This window comes from Erithacus rubecula, assembly GCF_903797595.1.
Source record: "Erithacus rubecula genome assembly, chromosome: 5".
Classification (NCBI taxonomy): domain Eukaryota; kingdom Metazoa; phylum Chordata; class Aves; order Passeriformes; family Muscicapidae; genus Erithacus; species Erithacus rubecula.
Genome location: NC_136687.1, coordinates 14981396 through 15002776, shown reverse-complemented (window position 1 = coordinate 15002776; position 21381 = coordinate 14981396). Strand labels below are relative to the sequence as shown.

Here is a 21381-nt window from a genome sequence, read left to right as displayed (position 1 = left end):
AACAGTTTCCCATTCAACAGCCACCATGAAGAATTTCTAATCTTTGGAAATAGCCATACAAGGAGTCCAGAAAATGCATTATTATTTTTTAAATGGTTCACTATTTTACATGGTTCCCCAACAGTTCCATGTTTTCAGGTGACCTGATGCCCAATTTTGTCTGAAATAATACCTATCCAGAACACACAAACTTACTGCCATGAGAGTGAGTGAAAAAGATATGGACCCCTTTCTCTCTCAAACTGAAGCCCAAGGTAAGTACAGTGGATCATGGAATACAAGAGTGCAGGTTTTAAAGAACTACAGCTACTTTGAGTAAAAAACAACCAGAAACATTCCACCACACTTTCTTTAAATGTGTGGTGGCAGACACTTAGCACAGTTACCTAGCAGGCCATGTCTCCCCAGGGGCAATGCAAGAGAAACTTTAGTTTCACCAACCAAACTGCTCTCCCGGAATTGACACAAAGCTCAAAGTGAAGCACTGAAGAAACAGTGATGAGATATTCTATACTGTAGCTATTCACTTTTCCAACTGGGCTACAAATATTTGTGTTTCTCAAGCAGAGAGCTCAGAGGAGTTGAAGCAACAAGTTGAAGTTAGTTTCAACAGAAAATGTAGTGAACAATCTTTTTTAACACTGTAATAACTGGGACTGTAAAGTCCTTTGGTAGTGTCCAGAAATAAATGGATAAGGCACCAATATCATATAATCCTTTCAAAGTGCAATTCAGATATACATAATTTTTTCTTCTGTTGCTGAATGCATCTTTAGAAAGAGATTGGGCAACCTTACACAGGTAAATTTTTGTGTTCTTCACAATGAATTCAAACAAAGTCCATACAGTACATAAAGTATATAAAGTATTTAAAATACTTTAGTTTAAAACTCCCAGAGCTCAGTCTTCTAGGCACAGTAAAGAGTAGAAAAGCACCTTCAAAGAAAAATGATTGCAGAAGTGTACAAAAGGATTTAAGGACAAAGCAAAAAACACCTTTGACAAATGAGCAGGTGAAAATACTCAAAGGAAGCTCAGTACCAACAGGCAGACAAAAAGTGAGATCTGACAAACAATAAGTAACTCTTTGAAGCAGACAATATTAAGAAGTAAAAATGTGTCTTAATTTGAGCTGGTGGTTCTGAACAACAGGCTATTTTAGTTGAAATTGGCATATAGCTGAGTTTTCCTTGTCTTCTGCATGCAGCCAGAGTACATGTAGATGACAACAGATAGAGGTACACTGCAGGGAGAGCACATTATATTCCCAGCAGCAACATATCCCAACTCACTGAAGTCTGGCCATGCCACAAATCCATCCTCATGTCTCTCTCAAGGATTCACACCACAATAACTATGATCCAGTAGCAATCATGCATGGAGAAGAAAGGGAGAAAAAAAATCTTGATTGCAGTGGGTACAAAGTAATCATCTGCAATTGCTATAATTCACACCCATTTGTTTCAAACTTGTTACAGCCTTCACTGTTACTTGATTCTGAACCTGCAATATCAACTATATAGAGCCAGAGAAGGTGTAGGGGACTGTAGAGCCTCTCTGGGAAAATGAGGTGCTCCAGTGCTTGACTGGCCTCACAGTGAAGAAGTTTTGCCCTTATGTGCAGTTACACTTCCCTCTTTGATTTATGCTTGCTGGCTCACCACAGCAATGAGCCTGGCTTGAGCTTTTTCATAACCACCTCACAAGTAATAACCACCTAAGTAATTTTCCATTGGGTTTTACTTCAAGTAAAGGCAATTCTATCCATAGACCTTGTAGGACAAAAGCAGCCCTCAAAGATAACTTGAGAGCTGATCAGTTAAAAGCTGTTCCAAGTTAGTTATAAATCAGCTGTGCTCTTTAATTAGAAACAGCCTATCCCATTGGGTGCATAGAAAATGAGAGCCTTCTAAAATTCAAAATACAGGCACAGAGCATTTTATTCCACCACCACTGCTTCAGGAAAAAGGACTGAATGCTTCCAATCCATACAAGATTATTGACAATAGAATTCATTATTTTTCATTCCTCCTTCAGAGTTAGCCAAGAGAAGTAAGTACACTATCTGCACAGTCGCACACAGCAGCATACAGCTTAGAAATTGAATCTTCAAAGGAGCATATCCACTCCTGTTTATCAGCAGAAGAAATAAGTATCACACCCATTCAAAAATAGCATGTTACATGACAAGATCATCTGCAAAATAGACATAAACTTTAAAAGCATAAAAGTTTGTTGACATTACATTTCAATTTAAAATGGAAGAACGTGTCAGTAATGAAACCTCTGTGTGTTCACCCAGGAGCACTTTCTACTGACAACTGAGTCCACAAATCTCCTTAAGAAATTCCAAGATGTTACAGGGATATGCATCCTCTGGGAAGATCTAACATCAGTTCAGCCTTTTTAAGCTCAGGAAATACACCTACAAAATTGTTCAAGTACCTCAAAACAGAAAGCTAGTGCCCAGACCCAAATCATCTCCATGGGCTGGTTTAAGTAGGATGTCCTAAAAATCTGACTAATATGTAGAATACCAGACATCAGAAGAAGTGATTCCTATTGCCTCAGAGAAATTATAGAGAGCTTAACTTAGACTTACGCCTGAAAGGGAGGCAAATCACTACTTTTGTACAATAAACATTGTGCTATATCTGCCAGAGGCAGAAAATATTTGTGCATCCATGTCCAAAGCCACAATTTGCTGAACTTCAAAACATCTGGCAACTGCTGTCTGTGAATGTGACTTGCATGTCATCAAGTGAGAGAAAAACCCAAGAACTAAGAGCTAAGCAAAAGATTGTGCCAGTTTTTCCATTAAGAATTCTCTGCAAAGAGAATTTCTCTAGTCAAACTACTTATAATCTCATTAAGCCTGACAATATCAAGTTTGCCAACCACATGAGCAAAAACTGGAATCTGAGAAGTTCACGGCTGTTCTTACACTATTTGGATGTCCAAGGAGGTTTTCCCCAGGTCAAGAACTCCATTTTCCAGGCTAAATAGTGACTAGTTAAAAAAGACATCCAAGTTATTCCCCATTTAATTTCAAATATAAATTAGATATTTGTTTCAGTAAGAAAATAAATTCAGTAGCAGGACACTATTGCAAACTCAGTTTCTTACTTGTGTAGAAGGCAGTGAAAGGTACTTCTTAACTATACTACTACATTGAATAGAGTACATTAAAGGTATTTTTTGTCCTTCATTTTCTTCTCCCATGAGTTTGGGAGTCCAAAATTACCACACTCCTATCCCAATCAATTCTCCCTACACTATGCAGAACAGTGTTTTGTGCTGCCAAGAGTCCATACTCACTTTGCCTTTTTAAGGCATTTTTTTCACTGCAAAGAAAAGACTGAAACTAAGGCTGCTGTTTTCTGTATTCCTTACTGTTTCAACAAAGGATATTTCTACAAATATTTTGTGATTACTTTTATTAATTCTGCCTACAGCACTAAAAAGCATGAAAAACACAGTAAAAGCCAGCAAATTGCAGGTTAGAAAGCCTCATCTCCATGTCTGGGAAGGCAATAGGGCAAAATAGATTCTATTTCTATTCTAGACACAGTAAGGACAGGATGATGAGGGGGACTGGTCAGCATGGATTTAACACTGGGAAAATGATGACTGATCAGCCTGATAGTCTCCTACAATGAATAAGGAACTTGGCAGATGAAGGGATGACAGTAAATGTCTATCTTGACTTCAGTAAAGCTTCTGACACCACCATTCATAATGGTTGTCTTCACAGACAAGATGATAGAGTAGACTACAAAAGCAGATGATGAGGTGGACTGAAAACTGCCTGAAATGCCAAGTTCAAAGAGCTGTGGTCAGAAGCACAAAGTCCACATGGACAACAGTCACAACTGATACACTCCAGCCATCAGTAATGGAACCAGTACTGCTCAAAACTTCATCCACAGCCTGGAAGATGGGACACATTGCACCCTCAGCATATTTGCATACAATACAAAATTGGAAAGAATGACTGATGTACTAGGAGTGTGCATTGCATGAGAGTGCACCCAGACCAGCTGAAGACCTGCTTGAAAAGGAACCTTGGGAAGGGCAACAAAAAGGAAATGGAAAGCCCCGAACCTGGAGAATAAATCCATGCACCAGCACACACTGGAGAACCACCAGCTGGAAGAACTATCACAAAGAACAGCCTAGGGTGCAGGTGAATAAGAAATTAAAATGAAGCCAGCAACATGCCCTGGCACAGAAGGCCAAAAGCATCCTGGGCTGTAATCATAAGATTATGGCAGCAGGTCAAGGGTGTGGTCCTTCCCCTACCATCAGTACTGGTGAGACATCTGGGGAGCTGTGCCCAGTGCTGGACTCCCCACAACAAGAGAAGGGACATACTGGACCAAGGCCAGGGAAGAACTGTTAGGATGACTAAGGAGGCAAATTGAAGCACCTGCCACACTGGAAGTTGAGAGAGCTGGGACTGTTTCACCTGAGGAGAAAATGTCACAGAGATATCTCAATGTGTATAAATGCTTCATGTGCATAAATAAGTGATGTGCTTATATCTCAAGTAAGAAAAACTGAGCCAGACTCTTCTCATGGGTGCACAGTGAAAGGACAAGAGGCAATGTGCACAAATTAAGGTATAGAAAAACTGCATTTAAACTTAAGAAAAGTGTTTGATTGTGAGGGTGTTAACACACTGGAACAGGTTGTCCAGAAATACTTCAGACACTCCACTGCTGGAGACACTCAAAACCCAGCTGGAAACAGCCCTCAGTCACCTGCTCTGAGCGACCTTGAAATTGTCTAATCCCATGTTATAGACTATCTACAGAGACTTCTTCAAGCCTCCCCAGTCTTGTGAAGCTCACTCATTGGATTCTATTCTATAAAGTACACCATAAAGAAGGAAACAGAAATTATAAAACCTCCATAGAGTAACAGAGGTTCAAGTATCAGATGAAACAAATTCTTTTGACAATACCTGGGATTACTTCCAAGAAAGAAAAAAAAAAAAAAAATAAAAAAAGGCAAAGAAAGAGGGAAGGTGAAACTGATCTAGTAGGTGGAATTCAGCTAGGGTTTGAACAGATTGTTTAAAAAGACAAGACCTGCAGACAGTCCTGACAAGCTTGTAACTGTCTTTCTGGCATCAAGTTACCACAGTAAATTTTCACTCAAGTATTTTTCTGGAGCACCTGTACAGACATCCTGCCAAACTAAAGTCAGAAAAGGCTGCTGTGCCTTAAAAAAAATGAGGAGAGACTTTGCCATGTTATATTTGATTATCAGTCTAGACTATTATTAATAACAAGCCAGCACAATGAACTACATACTAAGAAAGAAAATAGGAAAATAAAACATTTCTTCTGATGAAGTTTCAACCAGGGTCTTCATAGTAAATGAGGTAATATAGCAGTATGAGTCAGTAAAGTTGCAGCCAGATCCCTCATACATTTTGGAGTTTATCTTAAAACTCCAGATAGATGTGTAGTTTCTGCAATCAAAATAAAAAGCATCATAGATAATCTTTCAAACATGCTATATTAAAATGTAATGACAAGTCAATATTCACCTGTGGCCAACTAATATGAAATCAGTATTTTAAAAATATTTTGCTGGCTCTGCAAAAAATAAATATGATTTTTACAGAGTAAAACCAAAATGTATAGCTGTAATTGTAATATCAGCGCTCTACAGAATCCATTTAAAATAGCTTCTGAATATAAAATACCATTTGAAATAAAAACATTGGCACAACAGCTCTGCAGAAACAGATTTAGTTTCACCATTTTGCAACAGTGCAAATTACCCATTTCAGAAGAAGCAAGAAAGAAGAGCATCCAGCAAACAATGCCACAAAGGATGAGCACAAAACAGATGTGGGAAAAATAAACAGCCTTCCTGCCCTGGAATTTGTAAAAAGGTCTGCAAAGAGCAAACAGGACTTCTCACTGCAATTTGACTTCTAGACCTATAAAAGGAACCCCATGAGAAAAGACACTCAGATGAATAAAATATAATAAAAATAAATAGCAGACATTGACAAGGTTTTTAGAAGAACATTGCTCTTGGAATTAAGTTTTTTATCAAATATTTTTGTAGTGTTCTCTAATCAAAATGTAGTTATAATTTGATTTTTTAGAATTCCATTAGAACACTGCATCTTTTTAAATACTGCCTTCAAAAACAGCCTTTGCCTAAATCTGATTCAATAGACATTTCTAAAGAAGATATTTGATGCTGCTGTGACAAAAGCCTGCTAATACAGAATAACTACAGTAGTATTTTTTTTATTCTTTTCCATAAAAAGCTATAAATACCCGTGGCCAGTATAATTCATGCAATACAGCCCCACATTCCTTTGGTAAGTGATTAACACCGCAGGCCCCGTGTTCTCCTCCCTGTTCTGAGAGGAGGAATGTGTGGTGCATGGCCCTTAAACTATGTAAGGCTAGCTAAAAGAAGGATTTTTCACATCCCTGAGTAACAGGAATAACTGTTCACCCCCTTCAGGGCTGTTCAAAACCAGGAACTCTCCACCTGACTCATTATTCTTCCCTTCCCCATGACACACCTGTGTGAAGGCATTAACTGCTCAAATGCTCAATATATTCAGACTGAAGCTGCACAGGTGATTAAGCACCAATATGACAGGGAGGAGACAATCAGCCTCAAAAAACAAGCACATGAATAACCCCACAGGGTTATTCTGAACCTAGACTTTCCCAGCAGCAGTTGTCAGAACTGCTCAGAATGTACCCCAAATGAAAAATTAGTTCTCAGTAATGAACTTGCACACCACAATGAAGATCAGCATTCAGTGAGAAACAAAACTGGAGACTAACTTTCAGCTAAAGAGCTAAGAACTCAGCACAACTTCTGTGCTATATAAAACAAGGTCTTACCCCTAAAAAAGTGAATTTGACACAATTTATAATGAAGCACAAGATGAAATAGTTTTCATTTATCAACTGCAATTTTAAGACTGATAGTCATATAAATGATTCCTGGAACAGTAGTTCCACTGCTTACACAATTTTTGCTAGGGATCCTAAAACTCCACATTAGCCTTTACACCTAAATGTCTGCAAATTGGGTGAAAAAAAAAAAACCAACATCTTTTTCTTCAGCTAAAAAAACCAAAACTGCATCATAAAACGGATAACATTTAGAATTTTTTCCAGATGAACCTGCTCCTAAATTTTGATCACATAGCTTCACAGAAGTGAAATCTAAGGTTTCTAACACTTTTCTGTAACTGAAATTACTATATACTATCAGATTTAAAACTCAGAAAGAAAGTTCAGCCCAAACCTGCTTATCCTAGGATGAATTTATTGATGCAGTTCACATTTAAAGAATCACAGAAAACATTGTCATTCCTCTTTTAAGAGTATTTTCCTACTAGGAATTTACATTTTATTGATAGAGCTAGTCAATTTGGAATAAAACTGCAATCTCATGCCACACATCAATACTTTACAGAAAGTTAGCACATCAATTTATTTTCTCTTCTAATTTAATAAAAACTGCATTTGTTTTTATTCTAGATGAAACATTATATTTCTTAGACTACCCTGCAATGCATGACTTTATGAGATGCTCTTTAACATCCCATACATTCAGTTTTTGATTTTATAATTTCAAAACCTACTAATGCACTGTAATAGTTTACCATGTTTATCTAAGTTAGAGCTCAGACAGATAACTCTAACCCTGTAATACATGAAATACAGCTAAATACCACTTTATTTTACCGAAGTCCATTTAATCTTTTTGACAAGATGATCTCCTCTGTATTGAGGCTGTAATTAAGCCCTTGTTGCAGCTGAAATTGCACATAGTAATTTCACATATTGATTTGCATCCTGTAAAGAAATCCACTACAGTTTGTTTATAAGTAGAAATAACTTTTCCTTGAAACTACATAGTTGAAATGTGCATTTACTTCTGTGCTCTGACATCTGTAAGTTTCAAATTGTTCATCCACAGTGTGTACAAAACAATACTGACTTTCACTACTACTCAAACACTCGTAAGTACACAGTGCTCTCTTCATGTTAACTTTGAATAACTTTATAAAATGTATTTGTGGAGATGGAGCCCAAATAAATAGCAAGTAGGGACAATTCTTCAGTTTGAAATTTTAGAACTGCGTTGCAAAAATTTAGAAAAATCAATGAACTGTAACAAAACATTCAATTCTTGAAATATTTTTCTACATCAGTAATGCATTGTAAGAAACACGAAAATACAACAGATAGTTTTAAGTTTAAAAGCTACTTTGTGTACCAACTTGATGTTCAGTCCTTACAGCATTCTTTTCTGGAATTCATGATTTCAGCTTACTCACATCATGTATCTCAGAGAGGCTGTTCTGTGGAGAGTTATGGTGGGGGTATTTAGCTCAGACACCAACTCAGAAGTTAAAGTTATTCCTTTCAGAGAGAAACATTACATTTACACACAAGTTTTCAGCAGAAATAGGTTTGGGGGGGATTTGTGGCTTACTTTTCCTTTGTGGGGCTTTGGGTTGAGCTTTTGCTTTTTTTCCATAGCTCAGCTTTCTTAAGCCTACAAAGGTAACCCTTTAGAACTGCTAACATAATAAATAGGCATTTTTTTAAAAATCTGTTAATTCAAGTATCAAAAACATAGAAGCCTGGCCTGGAAAATTTTTAGGCCACACCAGTCACCTTTCTCACAGGAGTAATCAGTGAGACTACTCATGCAAACCAAGTTATTCACATGGTAAATGTCTGCAGAATCAGACTTTAAATTAGCATTTTAGGGACACACTACCCCCTCAATGGATTATTCATAAATACAGGAAGAAAAAAAGTGAGTAATCTCAAAGCTATTGCTGTAAGCTCTTCCTATTCTGACATTTTTTTCATGTCATGGCCCTATTATAGTAAGAGCTGAAATCTCAACTACTAGACTTAAACATTAGGAAAAATTATAATTGAAAAGTTTTCCCATCAGACAATTGTTTTTAATAAATGAAAAGGTAACTGCTCTTCTCTGTAATCAAGTGAAGAGTACATTTAGCCCTCAAAAACCTGACAACCCTCTATTTCTGGAGTACACAAAACTGTGAAGTTTTAGGTTTGAGCAGCTTCTTAAAGAACTGGTTCAACAGTCTATGGTAGCTGTCTTCAGCATTTTATACTTCCCTTTCAGATGACAATAACTTGTAAAAACACTGGCATATTTTAAGCAGTATTTGCAACACTAGAGAATGAGATGAACCTTGGGATAACAATGGCCTAACTTACTAAAAATAATTTTAAAGCTGTGTCTAACAGGGTCAGTTTTCATAAAGTGGAAACTTTCAGTTTATCTTCATCTTGCTTTCTTAAGATACTATTTCAAACTATTATAAACATCACACCCAAGATGACAGCTTTATGAAGAAAGAAGAAACAAGTGTTTCATTTCACATTGTCATAAGGAATTGTTTCAAAAGGCTTCATCCCCCATAATAAGCAGTGGTCTCTGGAAATCCATAAGTGTTGTGAAAATCCCCTGTCTTGACCCTTTTTGTCTTCTTGCCATGAAACACTGAAAAATCACTGCTGACACAACTGTGGACTCTGTAAGAGAGGTTAAAAAAACCCTAAGAGGCCACATCCAATCCTTTCTCTATGGGACTTGCCACATACTGAACATCCATATATTCTTTAGAGGCCCTGCTCAAGAACATGGGCTCATACAAGTTTCTAGATAATAAAGTCTTGCAGATGTTAAATACTGCAGTTATTGCAGATGTCAAGACTGCAATTAGTCCAAGACTTTTTAGAACTACCTCAGGACATGCTCAAAGGTACAAAGTGTCCCAACTGAACTTCACAGCATACAGCCCATTTCTCAACCAAAGAGGGCTGTTTGAGCAGACAGAGCACCTACACAATAAAACAGACCATGTGATTCCTCTGTCCAGTATCCAGATATTGAAAGAAAACCATATTTGTGGCAGACTTGCCAGCTCAGGCAGTGTTGTACGTAATTGGCCTTGACTGGAACTGTAAAAGCTCAGCCCTTAAGAGCCTTCAAGACCATCAGAGATTGGAACTAAGTGAACATTGCACTGCATAGCCATTTATTTGACTTGAAGACTTCTCACAGAAGTAACTGTCTAAAAGGCTTACAGCAATACCAACTTCACCAGTGCTTCTCCAGTTACTAAAGTTTCCACAAACCTAAAACTTACTAAGTTGCTAATTTCCACCTTGTTTTCCTTCCTGCTTCTTAGGTAGCAGGCAAAGCTACAAAATCCTTTATTGCAAACTGAAAACTTTTAATTTAATTCAGGCTGCTGTAGTAATAGTCACTTTTTACAGCAGTATTCATTGTAGCCTTGGTTCCACTGCACTTGAACAATTACACTGGTGTGACAAATTCCCATTGTGGAACATACTAGGTCTAAATAGCTTTGTGTACATACAAACCTACATAGTAGACTAGATTTTATTTAGTATTTACATAGTATTTTATTTAGCTACAGGAGAAACCACCTGATTGATTTTTATTAAAACTTTAAAAATCTATCTTAAGCAGATATCTTCTGAAGTGGTCAAAAGTTTCTTCTGAGATTAATTTTGCAAAGCATTTCAGGTCTTCCCTTCCACTAAAGGGATCTGAAGATATTCAGCATTTTTAATTATCAGACCTATAAATGAGTATTCACAAGTAACTCATTAACCAACCAAATAGTTCCTTGGAAATCAGAGTTACTGGTCTAAAAAAAAACAAAAAAAAAAAACAAAAAAAAAAAAAACAACTAACTTTAACTGAAACTCCAGTTAAAAACAAAAAACACCAAGAAATAAACAAAAAATACCACACAAACAAACACCCAGCTCTTCACTTAGAGAAATGAAGATCCTTTCCCAAAGAGAAATTACTGTGAAAGCCTTTTGTTCACATTAAAAAGTACTAAACAACAGAAAACATCTTTTAAAATACAGACCATATACACTAGCACAAGGTATTTCAACATAAGCAGCATTACATGTAAACAATCTTATAAATCAAATTGAGTTAATTTAAGCTGCAGTGAAGTTCTTACACTCTCTGCTTGCATGCTAAAAGGTCTGTGTCAGGTATTCTTTGACAGCAGCTTGGTACATTGCACTTGGAGTGAAAATGTGACACCCTACACTCGCACATTGAAAAAAAATTAAAAAGCTTTTAAGTGCTTGCTATTTGACATAGAAAATACTTGAATGAAGTGCCCACAGGTTTCCTGAGAAATCATTTTGGATTTCAAAATCCCAAGGAGATGAATTGGCTGTCAGATAACAATGCGCCTTCATCAGATGGACTTGGCAGTTGTAAACAAGAAGAATTTTCTCAGCTTTTCCCCACAAACATGAAATATTTGCTCTTTGCCAACAGCTGGGGCAGTTTAAAGACATACTGCATATATATTCAAATTACAAGTCACCCACACACCTAACACAAACTGAACTCCAGTATATTAAAGGAACTGACAAGTGTTGGAACAGATGTAATATAACTCTGAAGACAAAACAATCTAAGATCGTAGGTCTAAATAACAATTTTCAGATAGCATAGTTTGCCTGCTGAAGGAAGAACAAACATAACCCACAAAGTAGCCAAAAGTATCACAATTTCTCTTCAGAACTGGTATCTTATGTAAATGAAAAAAAATATCTATTGTTTTTAAATTATCAAGGGAAAAACCAAAGAAAAAATGAAACAATGTAATGGCAAAGAACAAACACATCAGATGAGTAAGTTTTAATTACTGAAGTTAATTTTTCTGTGGAAAAACAACTCTATACTCCAAAAATATAAACAGTAAAAGCCTTGAAGTTTATTGAAATTTGTTAATAAATCACATAGCAGGATCTTACTTTGAAATAATTAAGCAATAAGGCTGCTGATAAACTGCTTTAAAACTCTGTAAGCATTTGATATCTCAGTAAATCACATCCATAGTGAAAGTGGGGATCTTTTAATGGTTTTTTATGTTTCATATGTGTATTTACTTTTGCAATATGAACTACACCACTGTTTAATTTTTTATCTAGACACTATAAACCAAATTTAGGAATGTGTATATATTATTAAAATATATCCCACAGCAAGAAAACAGTTTTAAATCCCTATACCTTGTACAAAGTTGAAAACACACTGTAAAAAAGCATTGAATTAAGTGTTTTAATACAACTTAGAAATACACAGTCAGTTTTTTTTTCCAAAGAGCAATCAATCTCATTAAAATTTATTTTTAAAAAGTTGCACTATATAATAAAACTCTCATTTTTTAGGTCAAAAAGTTACACTTACTCGAAAAAAATAAGGTAATTATCTCAAGTACATAGTATTACAACTATTACAGAAATATCATAATTACACTGGCGGTTACTAAGTCTCTTTGTGTAAATGACCAACCAAACCATAATGGTTTGCGGAGGTTTTTGTTTTAAACACACAGCAGCTGTGGATACAAAGTAACTATAATAAGAAACTATGCTCAGGCCAGTGCTGCTTTTCAATTGAGTGAAGTAGAAATACTTTTATAAAGTTAAAGCAGCAACAAATGAAACACTAAACAAGACCTCAGAGGCATGCTTAAAGAAAAGGTGATACAGCAAAAATGCAACAACTACGATGCCTAATAATGAATTAAATTCTACAGGAAAATATATATTAATACTTTCCAGGCTCCACAACATATCCAGCAATCAGCATCCTGCCTTTAACAAGTCAGATATCCCAAGCTGTACAACACATTTCAAAAATATTTTCATTTGAAGCATAACAAAGTAACAAGGCACATACTGGAAACTAGTTTGGGAATTACTCATTTTCTAGGTCTCACTGCAACCAAACAGGTGTTTGTACTTCAGCTTCACCAGATAAGGCCCTCTCATCTCTGTTTCATCTTCTCTCCCCACAGTACTTAATCTTTTCTTTTAATCTAAATTCAAGTAATTTTTGAAGACTAAAAAATCAATTTTTCTAAGCCCTTATAAAATCTTTTATCATATAAAAACTGGAGTAGAATTGAATCACTGCTATTTAACAAGAAAACACTTTATAGCCAGTAGTTACCTCCAATAAGGCATTTCAAAAAACATCTAACACTACAGATCAGAGAGCATGCTTCTTTTGGTGCATTTGAGTTCCCAAAAGTCCTTGTGTATTCTAGATTAAACTGAAAATATTAGATAGTATTCAAACTATTTCCTACCGGACAATTTTAGTTTGCACTTTGAATCCGGACTGCTCTTGAATGCTCCCTCCCAGCCAAAGCCCCTTAAATATTGCTTAAGAATTTCTTACTTCTCTTGTGTCTCAGTAAGGCTAGAAGTCCCAAATTAAAAAAAAAAAAAAAAATTACAAAATCTGAAGCCTTAACACACAGCTACTTTGACCACCCACCCCCTCCCCCCCCACCAAAAGCTCTTACTTTTAGAATTAAAAATACTTACAGCCTCTCCAGTTCTTTTAAATCCTGGAATGCTCCTCTCTCAATAGTACTAATCTTGTTCTCCATGAGCTGACTGAAAAATAGAAGTTTTCATATATAAGTCATAATATCTGAGAACTTGTTGCATGAACAATGGCCATTTAAAGGCAGCCACCTACTATTTAAAACAATCCAACAGCTTTTTAGAGTGATATCCACTTTAACTTTCCATATTCCTGTCACTAACAATTTACATGGGCTCATATATCCCAAAGAAGGAAAACAAGCCTTGGTAAAAGAAACAGGATTCAATATTAGATTTGCTCATTTACTTAAACAGTGGGAAGTTAAAAAGCTACACGTATGCCTACACGCTGTGTGCACAAACATCACTGCTCTTCAGCAAGATGTAAGACTGCAGTCCAACAGTATGAAGGTGATAGTCTCACATGAAAATAACAAAACTAAAACTCTGAATCCTGGCGTTGGGAGAAACATCAGTGAAAGACTGCACAGAGACCATAAAGGGTAAGAGTATCTCTGTTTTGTAACAAAACTTAAAATTACTACATGTTATATTTACTTCAGACAGAAAAGGAAAAGGATTGTACAAGACTATTTGCTCAAATTAAGTCTTAACAAGTAAGTGAAGTGTTTAGATATTTCCTTCAGAAAACAAAAACCCAACAAAAAACTAAAACAAAATCAAGCAAAAAAAACCAACACAAACTGCCACCAAATTTTAAAACATCAATAATGCCTGGAAAGAATTTTAAACAAATAAACGACAATAACCAAAAAAACCCACCCAAACAAACCAACCAAACAATTCTTTCATCAACTTCACTGGTAAAGTGGGGTTTTTTTTGTCCAGATACTACAGAAGGCTAGCAATCACCTGGCACTTGCTTTTACATTCACTGAAGGAATAACTTTTTTCTTAATTAACTCCCTTACTGTTCTGATTGAGAGTACCCATTTTCACTGTGAACTATAATTTTCACAGCCTTAAACTGAAGTAACTCCAATGTTTATTCAACCAATTTTAGCAACTCTTACTTGAAAGCTATATGCTAAATTAAGCCCTCAAGTTCTCATATACTTAAGGGGAGATTAAAAAAAAATTAACAAGTTTTATTTAATGGAATTGGTAACTAGTGCATAACAGCGTATAAAATGTGGCAGAGCAGCTTTAGGTTCAGATACAGTAATACAGTAGCTAAAGAGTGATAACCCATCCAGCTAATGAACTGAAATATAACTACAACCTGTAGCATCAGTCCTAAAAGTTATCAGTGAAAGAGAAAACTTACAGAACTCGAAGGTGCCTTAGACCAGCAAAGTCGGTCTTCGTGATTCTTGTGATGTTATTTCCATTAAGATCCCTAAGAAGAATAATTTGTAAGCAGCAAAATTAAAACATTCAAAAGCTACTTTAAAATTGTTTTGTTTGTTTTCACAGGCACAGCATTTCCAGAAGTTAGGAGACATAAATGAATCCAACAAACCGTTCTTACAATTAACACCATGTGAATTCCTGCTTTCCAAGCACCTGAAATGCTATTTACCTCGAAAACAGTCGATTGAAACTTTGTAGCAAGAGAGTCTTGGAAAGTCAGTTCTGCCTGCTATTACAAAACTCAGGTTTATCATTAACTACAATCTTTGCCAATAGAAGAGTCCAAGACTCTGTGAATGGGGTTATAACTGCACTGAGAAAACAACAAAACTCAGTACATAAAGGTATATCTATATATATGCAACAACCTTTATTCAACTGTTACAAAAACTAAGCAACTGAAAAAAGACAACTTTCACAATTTCTAGCAATTTTCAGATCTCCCAGTATGTCTAAAAAGGTGGCATAGGGTTTAACTACCTATAACAAGCACTAGGTTTCAAACAAGCATTAACACCGCTGGAGTAAGTCATGGGAAATAATATTTTACTAAACTAAGCTCTCCACTTGCTGCACAAGTGGAAACTACACTGCAGAATGCAAAGCAAGTTCAGAAGCAACAGAAAGCTGTACTTAGGCCCTAGAATTTCAGATCATACTTCTATGCTACTTTACTTTCTGGAATATATACCTCTTTCTCAAAATCTTTCTATTGCCATCACTAGAAATAAAACCAGAGGGCAATTTATGAAATAAATCTTTAGGAGGTGGTATTACATGGAAGCTATTCTAACAATTACAGCTCATTCCCAATATAGCAAGGGAAGGAAAAAGAAATAGTATTTTTTCTAGTGCTTCATACTACACACGGCCAAAACACCACCGTAAGGAAACCACACGAGTCTCAGGAGAAATGTGTCCCTGATACTCTCCCGGAGGGAAATTCACCACTCCAGACACGCGTTCACATGTCAACATTTAAATGACTTATCAGAGATTAAGAAATAACGCGCACACCACTTCCACTCTTAGGAGCCCTGTAAAAGGCAGCCTGATGTAATTAACAACCGGCTACACAGAGAAAACAGCCCAGCCGCGGGTGCAGGGAGGGATCACCGTCACGGCACGACCCGGTGCCCTGCGAGCGCGGCTGTCGCCCCCGGGTGCCCTCGCCCACCGGCGGACGCGGCTCCGCGGCGGGAGCGAGCGCTGCGCGCCCCGGGGCCTCCCCGCGCACGCCCGCGGAGCCGCGGCCCGGCTCTGCCCCGGGGAAGCCGAGCCGTAATAGCCAAGTTTGACGGGAAATGGGCGCCGGCGGGGGGAGAGGCCGCTCCGCCGCCGCCCCGGGGCGCCCCGGCAGCCGCGCTGCCCGCGGAGGCGGGAATCGCGCTGCTCACCGCGGCTTCCCGGGATGAAAGGCAGCGGCTGGGAGCAGCGCCCACCTCTTCCGTGTCTCCGCGCATCGCTGTGAAACGGGCACGGCCAGCAGCAGCAGAAGGGAACAGAAATCCCCCACCCAACGGGACCCCAAACCAGGCCGGCGTCGGGGGCCACCTCAGCCCGACCGCCGGCGGGAGCCCTAAGGGGAGCGGGGGACCGAGGGGCGCTCGCCGCCGCCCCGGCCGGGTTACTTACAGCCTCTCGGTGTTGCGGGGGATGTTCCTCGGGACGCCGCGCAGCGCCAGCCCGTGACAGTCCACGGTGCTCCCCGAGCAGGAGCACTGCGCCGGGCACGGCTGCGGCGCCACCGCGCCCGCCATCGCCAGCAGCAGCCCCAGGGACAGGGGGAGCTTCCCCCAGCCGCACATCATCACCGCCCGCTGCAGCCCAGCCGGGCCCACCGGCCTCGGCCCCGGGGAGGCGCGGGGCGCGCCGCCCTCCTCCTCGCCGCGGGGAGCGCTCGGGCAACTTTCAGGGTGCGGAGACAGCGAAGTCTTTTCTATCCAAAGCCAAGTCAAGAAAACAACCCCGGCAAAGTGAGGCGGGTGGCACCGGTCCGCGGCTTAAGGCAACTTCGCTAGGCGCGGGGCCGCGCCCGGGCCGTCCCTCGCTAGTAGCCCGTCGGTGCCGGGGAGAGTCGGCACTTGGGTCTCGTCTTCACACGCTCCCTGCGATGGCGAAGCAAACCCAAGGGGTCTCACGGTGCGGCGGAGTTGGGCGAGCTACTTATCTTCCTCTTCTCCCCTTTCAAAGCCGTGCCTGCCCGCTGAGCCCCCGCCAGAGGCCGCGGAGCCCCGTCCGCCCCAGCAGCGCTTCCTGCGCGGCGGCCCGCGCAGCGCTGCAGCCGCTCCCACGCGCGTCCCCCGCCGCGGGCCGCTCACAGCCCCACGGGGGGCGGCGGCGGGGCTGACACCGCGCACACACCGCCCTGCCACAGGCGCCTCAGCAAATCATACCCCTCTCGCAGGCATTCATCAAACTGTCTCTCGGAAGGAGGAGGGAGGGGAAAAAAAAAAAAGTCAAACACACAAGATGCTGTTGGGCTTGGCTCTCCACCCCCCGCGCCCCCTCCTGCTGTACGTTCCCAAGCCAAGTTTAGCAGGAAAGGGCTGGTCCTAGAACACGTTAATAATAAGCAGCCGAGAAGTGATTCGTTGCCCTGCTGGAAGGGAGTTCATCCACGACCTTCTCCTCGGTGACAGATCACAGTTATAGATCCTCTCCTGTGATCCCGGGAGCACGGCGAGACAGAGCAGATAACAAGCGAAGTGCAGCGAGAGCGGGAGGGGCGGGGAGGGGTGTTATTCTGCTCCCCGTGGTCTCCCGGATACCGTGGCTTTGCTGCGGCAAAGGCACCTGATGGAAGAGGTGGGAACTGCTCAGTCCTTCCAGGTGAGGCCAGTTCAGCAGTTCCTGGGCTTGCTGCAGGAAAGGGAGCAACTTTCCTCCTCTCCCGGAGCCCCCCGAGGCACAGCGCCTGGGGAAGAGCTGGCGCCTCTTTCCCCGATCCCGCCGGTGCACCTGAGCCGCCGGTGCTGGTGCCGAACAGCCCGGCCTCGGCTCCCTGGCGGCGGCGCTCCTCCGGCGCGCAGGGAAACGGCGGAGGGGGCGGTGGGGAGCGGGAGAATGGAGGCGACACGCCGGGCTCCTTCCCTCGCACCCCGAGTCTTTCCGCTTGAACAATGGGATAGCACCGCCGCTCGCAGGCCGGCCGGTTCTCCTCCCCGCCGCAAGGTGCCTGCTGCCGAAAGTGCTCCCCGAGCGCGGCCACCAGCCCAACGAGCCGCCGGCCCCTCACCGACAGCCCCCGCCGTGCCCGGCGCGGCGCCCCTCGCCCGCTCCCACGGAGCCGGGAGCGCCCCACGCGCCGCCCTATATAGGGCCGGCCTGGCCGCGCCCCCCCGGCCCCGCCCGCAGCGCCCCGCGCCCGCTCACTGGCTGCGCTCACCGCCCGCCCCGGCCCGCCCGGCACGGCCCCGGTACTCCCCCGGTACTCCCCCGGTACGGCTCCGGTACGGCCGCTGCGGGCGGGGGGTGCGCGGCGGCGCCGGCGATGAATGGAAGTTGGGGGAGCGCGGCGGCAGCGGGGGAGGCAGGTTGCCCCAGGCCGGCCGGGGAGCGCCTCTCCATTCCCCTCTGTACTCCCCTCTGTACTCCCCTCTCCACTCCCCACTCCTCTCCCCACTCCTCTCCCCTCTCCACTCCACTCCGCTCCCCGGCGCACGGAGCGTGGAGTTGTGCGCGGAGTTTGCCACGCAGCCCTGGCCTGCGCGTCAGGCGCTCCACGAGCGAGAAGGGAGAGGAGGAATCAGGGTCCTTCGCGATGCCCGTGTGGGTTTTAGCTGGAGAGGGAGGGAGGGGGCTGGAACGGCGCTGGGCTGCACTTGGAGATGTCGTGGGAGTTTCACCCAAGGGTCTTGTGTGCGAAAGAGGACAAGGTTTGTAGTGGGATGTTCTTTGGTTGCAGATTTAGTGTGAAGCCCACCAGAATAGGTTATTTTCGAAAATAAAATAAAAGGGGCAAGTGTTATTCCATACATTAAAATATGTCGAGTAGCGACGTTAACACTGTTCCTTTAGAAAACATCTTCCATTAAAAAAAAAAAAAAAAAAAAAAAAAAAAAAAGTTTGCTTAGTACACACAATGTTCCTAATAAATTTTCCCAATGTGTCAATACATCTTCCTCAATCCTAGGAAAATACTATGTGCATCTTAACATTTTAACTCATTTTGTTCTTCCTTGCTCTTGAGACTCCAGTAATAGGTGAAAGTGATTTGTCTTTCATTAGAAGGCAATCCCCAGCAGGGATGACTAAGCCTTCAGCAAGGTGTAGTTTGGAAATGCTCAAGGGAGTCTGTCGTTTCTTCCATATGGCTGGGTCCAGCTGAGTCTCTTCATCCCTGGGGTCTCTGCTGCACAATCCCCGCAAGAGGCTTACTGTGCCTTTTTGCCCGTTACCAAGAGGACAAATTCTGTTCTCAGAAATGCTATTCTAGAGCCGAGTTAATCTGCTGAAGTGGAAGCCAACAAAGTTACTCCTGTCTTCTCTTACTGTAGAATGCGAGCCCAAAGGAAAATTGCTAAAAATGCACATGCCTACAAAAGCTTTATAGGTTTTGATCCATTTGTTTCGACAACACTCAGTAAATATGATTGTTGCACTGTTTTCAAATGCTGATCATGGCGTCTTTGCTCTTACAGAGATGTGAAGATACTCCAGTTCTTACATTGGAGCAGGAAGGAGAATTCACTGAGTGCAAGGGGAGTACAGCAGCTTCTGTGTATAAATGCTTTTCACTCTTTTCTCCCATTTGGTTGTTTTAAGTATTTACAAAGGATTTCAAAAGGAATTTGCAAGTTTCTAGCAAGGAACAGAAAAGAAAAAAAACCCTTATTCTAACATATTGCTTTTATGCCTGTACTAAAATATTTTAAAAATATAACTCAAGGCAGACAAAAACCAGAAGATAGAAATGTTAGCCATTCTGTACTTTTCATTATTTGTTTCAAGTACCAGCAATGTGCTTAGTGCTGCAGAAGACAGAAAGAGAAGAAACGATAATTGTTTTTTAAATATGGTAATTCTCAGATAATCTAAATCTTAGATCATTAAATGTTACTGAACTACTTTATGTAGACCTGATTCAAAACCTAAATTTGTCTTAATTTAATATACTTTGTTTCCAAAGAGAAACATTCTAAGTATAAACAAGATAATACTTTATTCCTTTTGGGGCGGGGAGTTCATTGATTTTCAACGTGTCCACCTTTGAAGCATACCTTTCAGTCATTCAGATTGATTTTCCTGAGTGTTTTGCCTGCCAGCATATTGAAACTCTCTCTTTGTGATCTAAACACTTCCATGGGAGAGCTCCCTATGTCTGGATTTGTCTGAAGACAAGGCCTGTCAGACACACTCTGGTATCACTGCTGGAATATGAACCTGCAGAGTGCCCTGTGCCTGCAGAATTAACTCTCAACCACTTCCAAAGTTTTGAGGGAAAATATTCCCATAGAGGAAGAAGCTGGGCAAAAATTTTAACAGCATGATGTATTAAAAGAAAAACAGTTAGAAACATTTTTCAGTGGAAAAGCAAAAACACTGCTGCAGCCATTACAGAAAATACTGACAGCAGCGAAAAGCAGTTTTCTCTTCTCCGGGTTTCTTTGTACAACATTCCACTCTTTGAAGGGTAATCTAAAGGGATACTCAAAAAAGCTAAGAAGATCAGAACTATTAGCATAAGGAGATCAAAGTCAATAATAATAGTTAACATCTTCAGAACAGGATCCAGAACATCAAAAAAGCAAAAGCTGTTACTCCCAGCTGAGGTTGGTAACAGTGACTGTGGCTGTGCACAGAGCTCTGTGCTACACAGACACATCTGACTGAGCTCAATGAACATAATCAGCTCTGTGAACATCACTGCAGCTTTACAAGGCCAGCATGCCTGAAAGATACTGAACCAAATGACTCATCAGTTTGTAAATAACTGGAGGTTAGTAAGGTGAGAAAAAAAATGGCCAACAGAGGTTTATCAAGAAAAACATTATAAACTAATCTGTTTTCCTTCTTTTACAATGTAACTAGCTTCTGGGTAAGGGGAAAGTATGATAGATGGTGACATTAGCAGCCCATTTGCCAGCATGCACATTAACATTCTCCTAAGCAATCTACTTAAATATAGTTAAAATCTAATTGCTGGAACGTGGACATTTAAGTAGGCAAAAAAATCCAAAGCCTATATCCAGGGTATAGTTGATGGTCAATCTGAGAGTCTAAAGAATGTACACTCTTTTAAAAAGCTGTTAAGACTGTTAGACAACTGAATGATTCCATTACTAATTGAAAATTAAGTATAACTATTAACAGATGATACCAGAATGGAAAGGGATCAAGGAGCTTGCAAAGGAAAATGACAATTCAAAATTGTTTTGATAAAACGGAGAAAACATTACATAACATTACATTCAGAAAAGAATTTCAAATGCATAAATGCAAAATGACCAGCTGGGCAGCAATACTCGTGAGAAGGATATGGAGATGAAAATGTATCATCTTAAATTTATAATAAAGGAGACTCCATTCCATTCTGATGAAGTGTATATTG

The 21381-nt window shown here is 40.7% G+C and overlaps 1 protein-coding gene across 3 annotated transcripts in view; it reads right to left on the bottom strand.

Annotated features, from left to right (window-relative positions):
* SLIT2 (slit guidance ligand 2) overlaps nucleotides 1–17976 on the bottom strand; it is a 258823-nt gene extending 240847 nt beyond the window's left edge. Inside the window, exons 1-3 of one of the 3 annotated variants that reach the window (XM_079306865.1) lie at nucleotides 16464–17976; nucleotides 14743–14814; nucleotides 13452–13523 (exon numbers count right to left, since the gene is read on the bottom strand). In XM_079306865.1, the coding sequence (XP_079162991.1) occupies nucleotides 13452–13523; nucleotides 14743–14814; nucleotides 16464–16639 (320 nt within the window). In that variant the 5' untranslated portion in view covers nucleotides 16640–17976. The remainder of the gene's footprint in view (nucleotides 1–13451; nucleotides 13524–14742; nucleotides 14815–16463) is intronic. The other 2 variants (XM_079306863.1, XM_079306864.1) reach the window with 2 other exon arrangements.
* Nucleotides 17977–21381: the final 3405 nt, after the last annotated feature.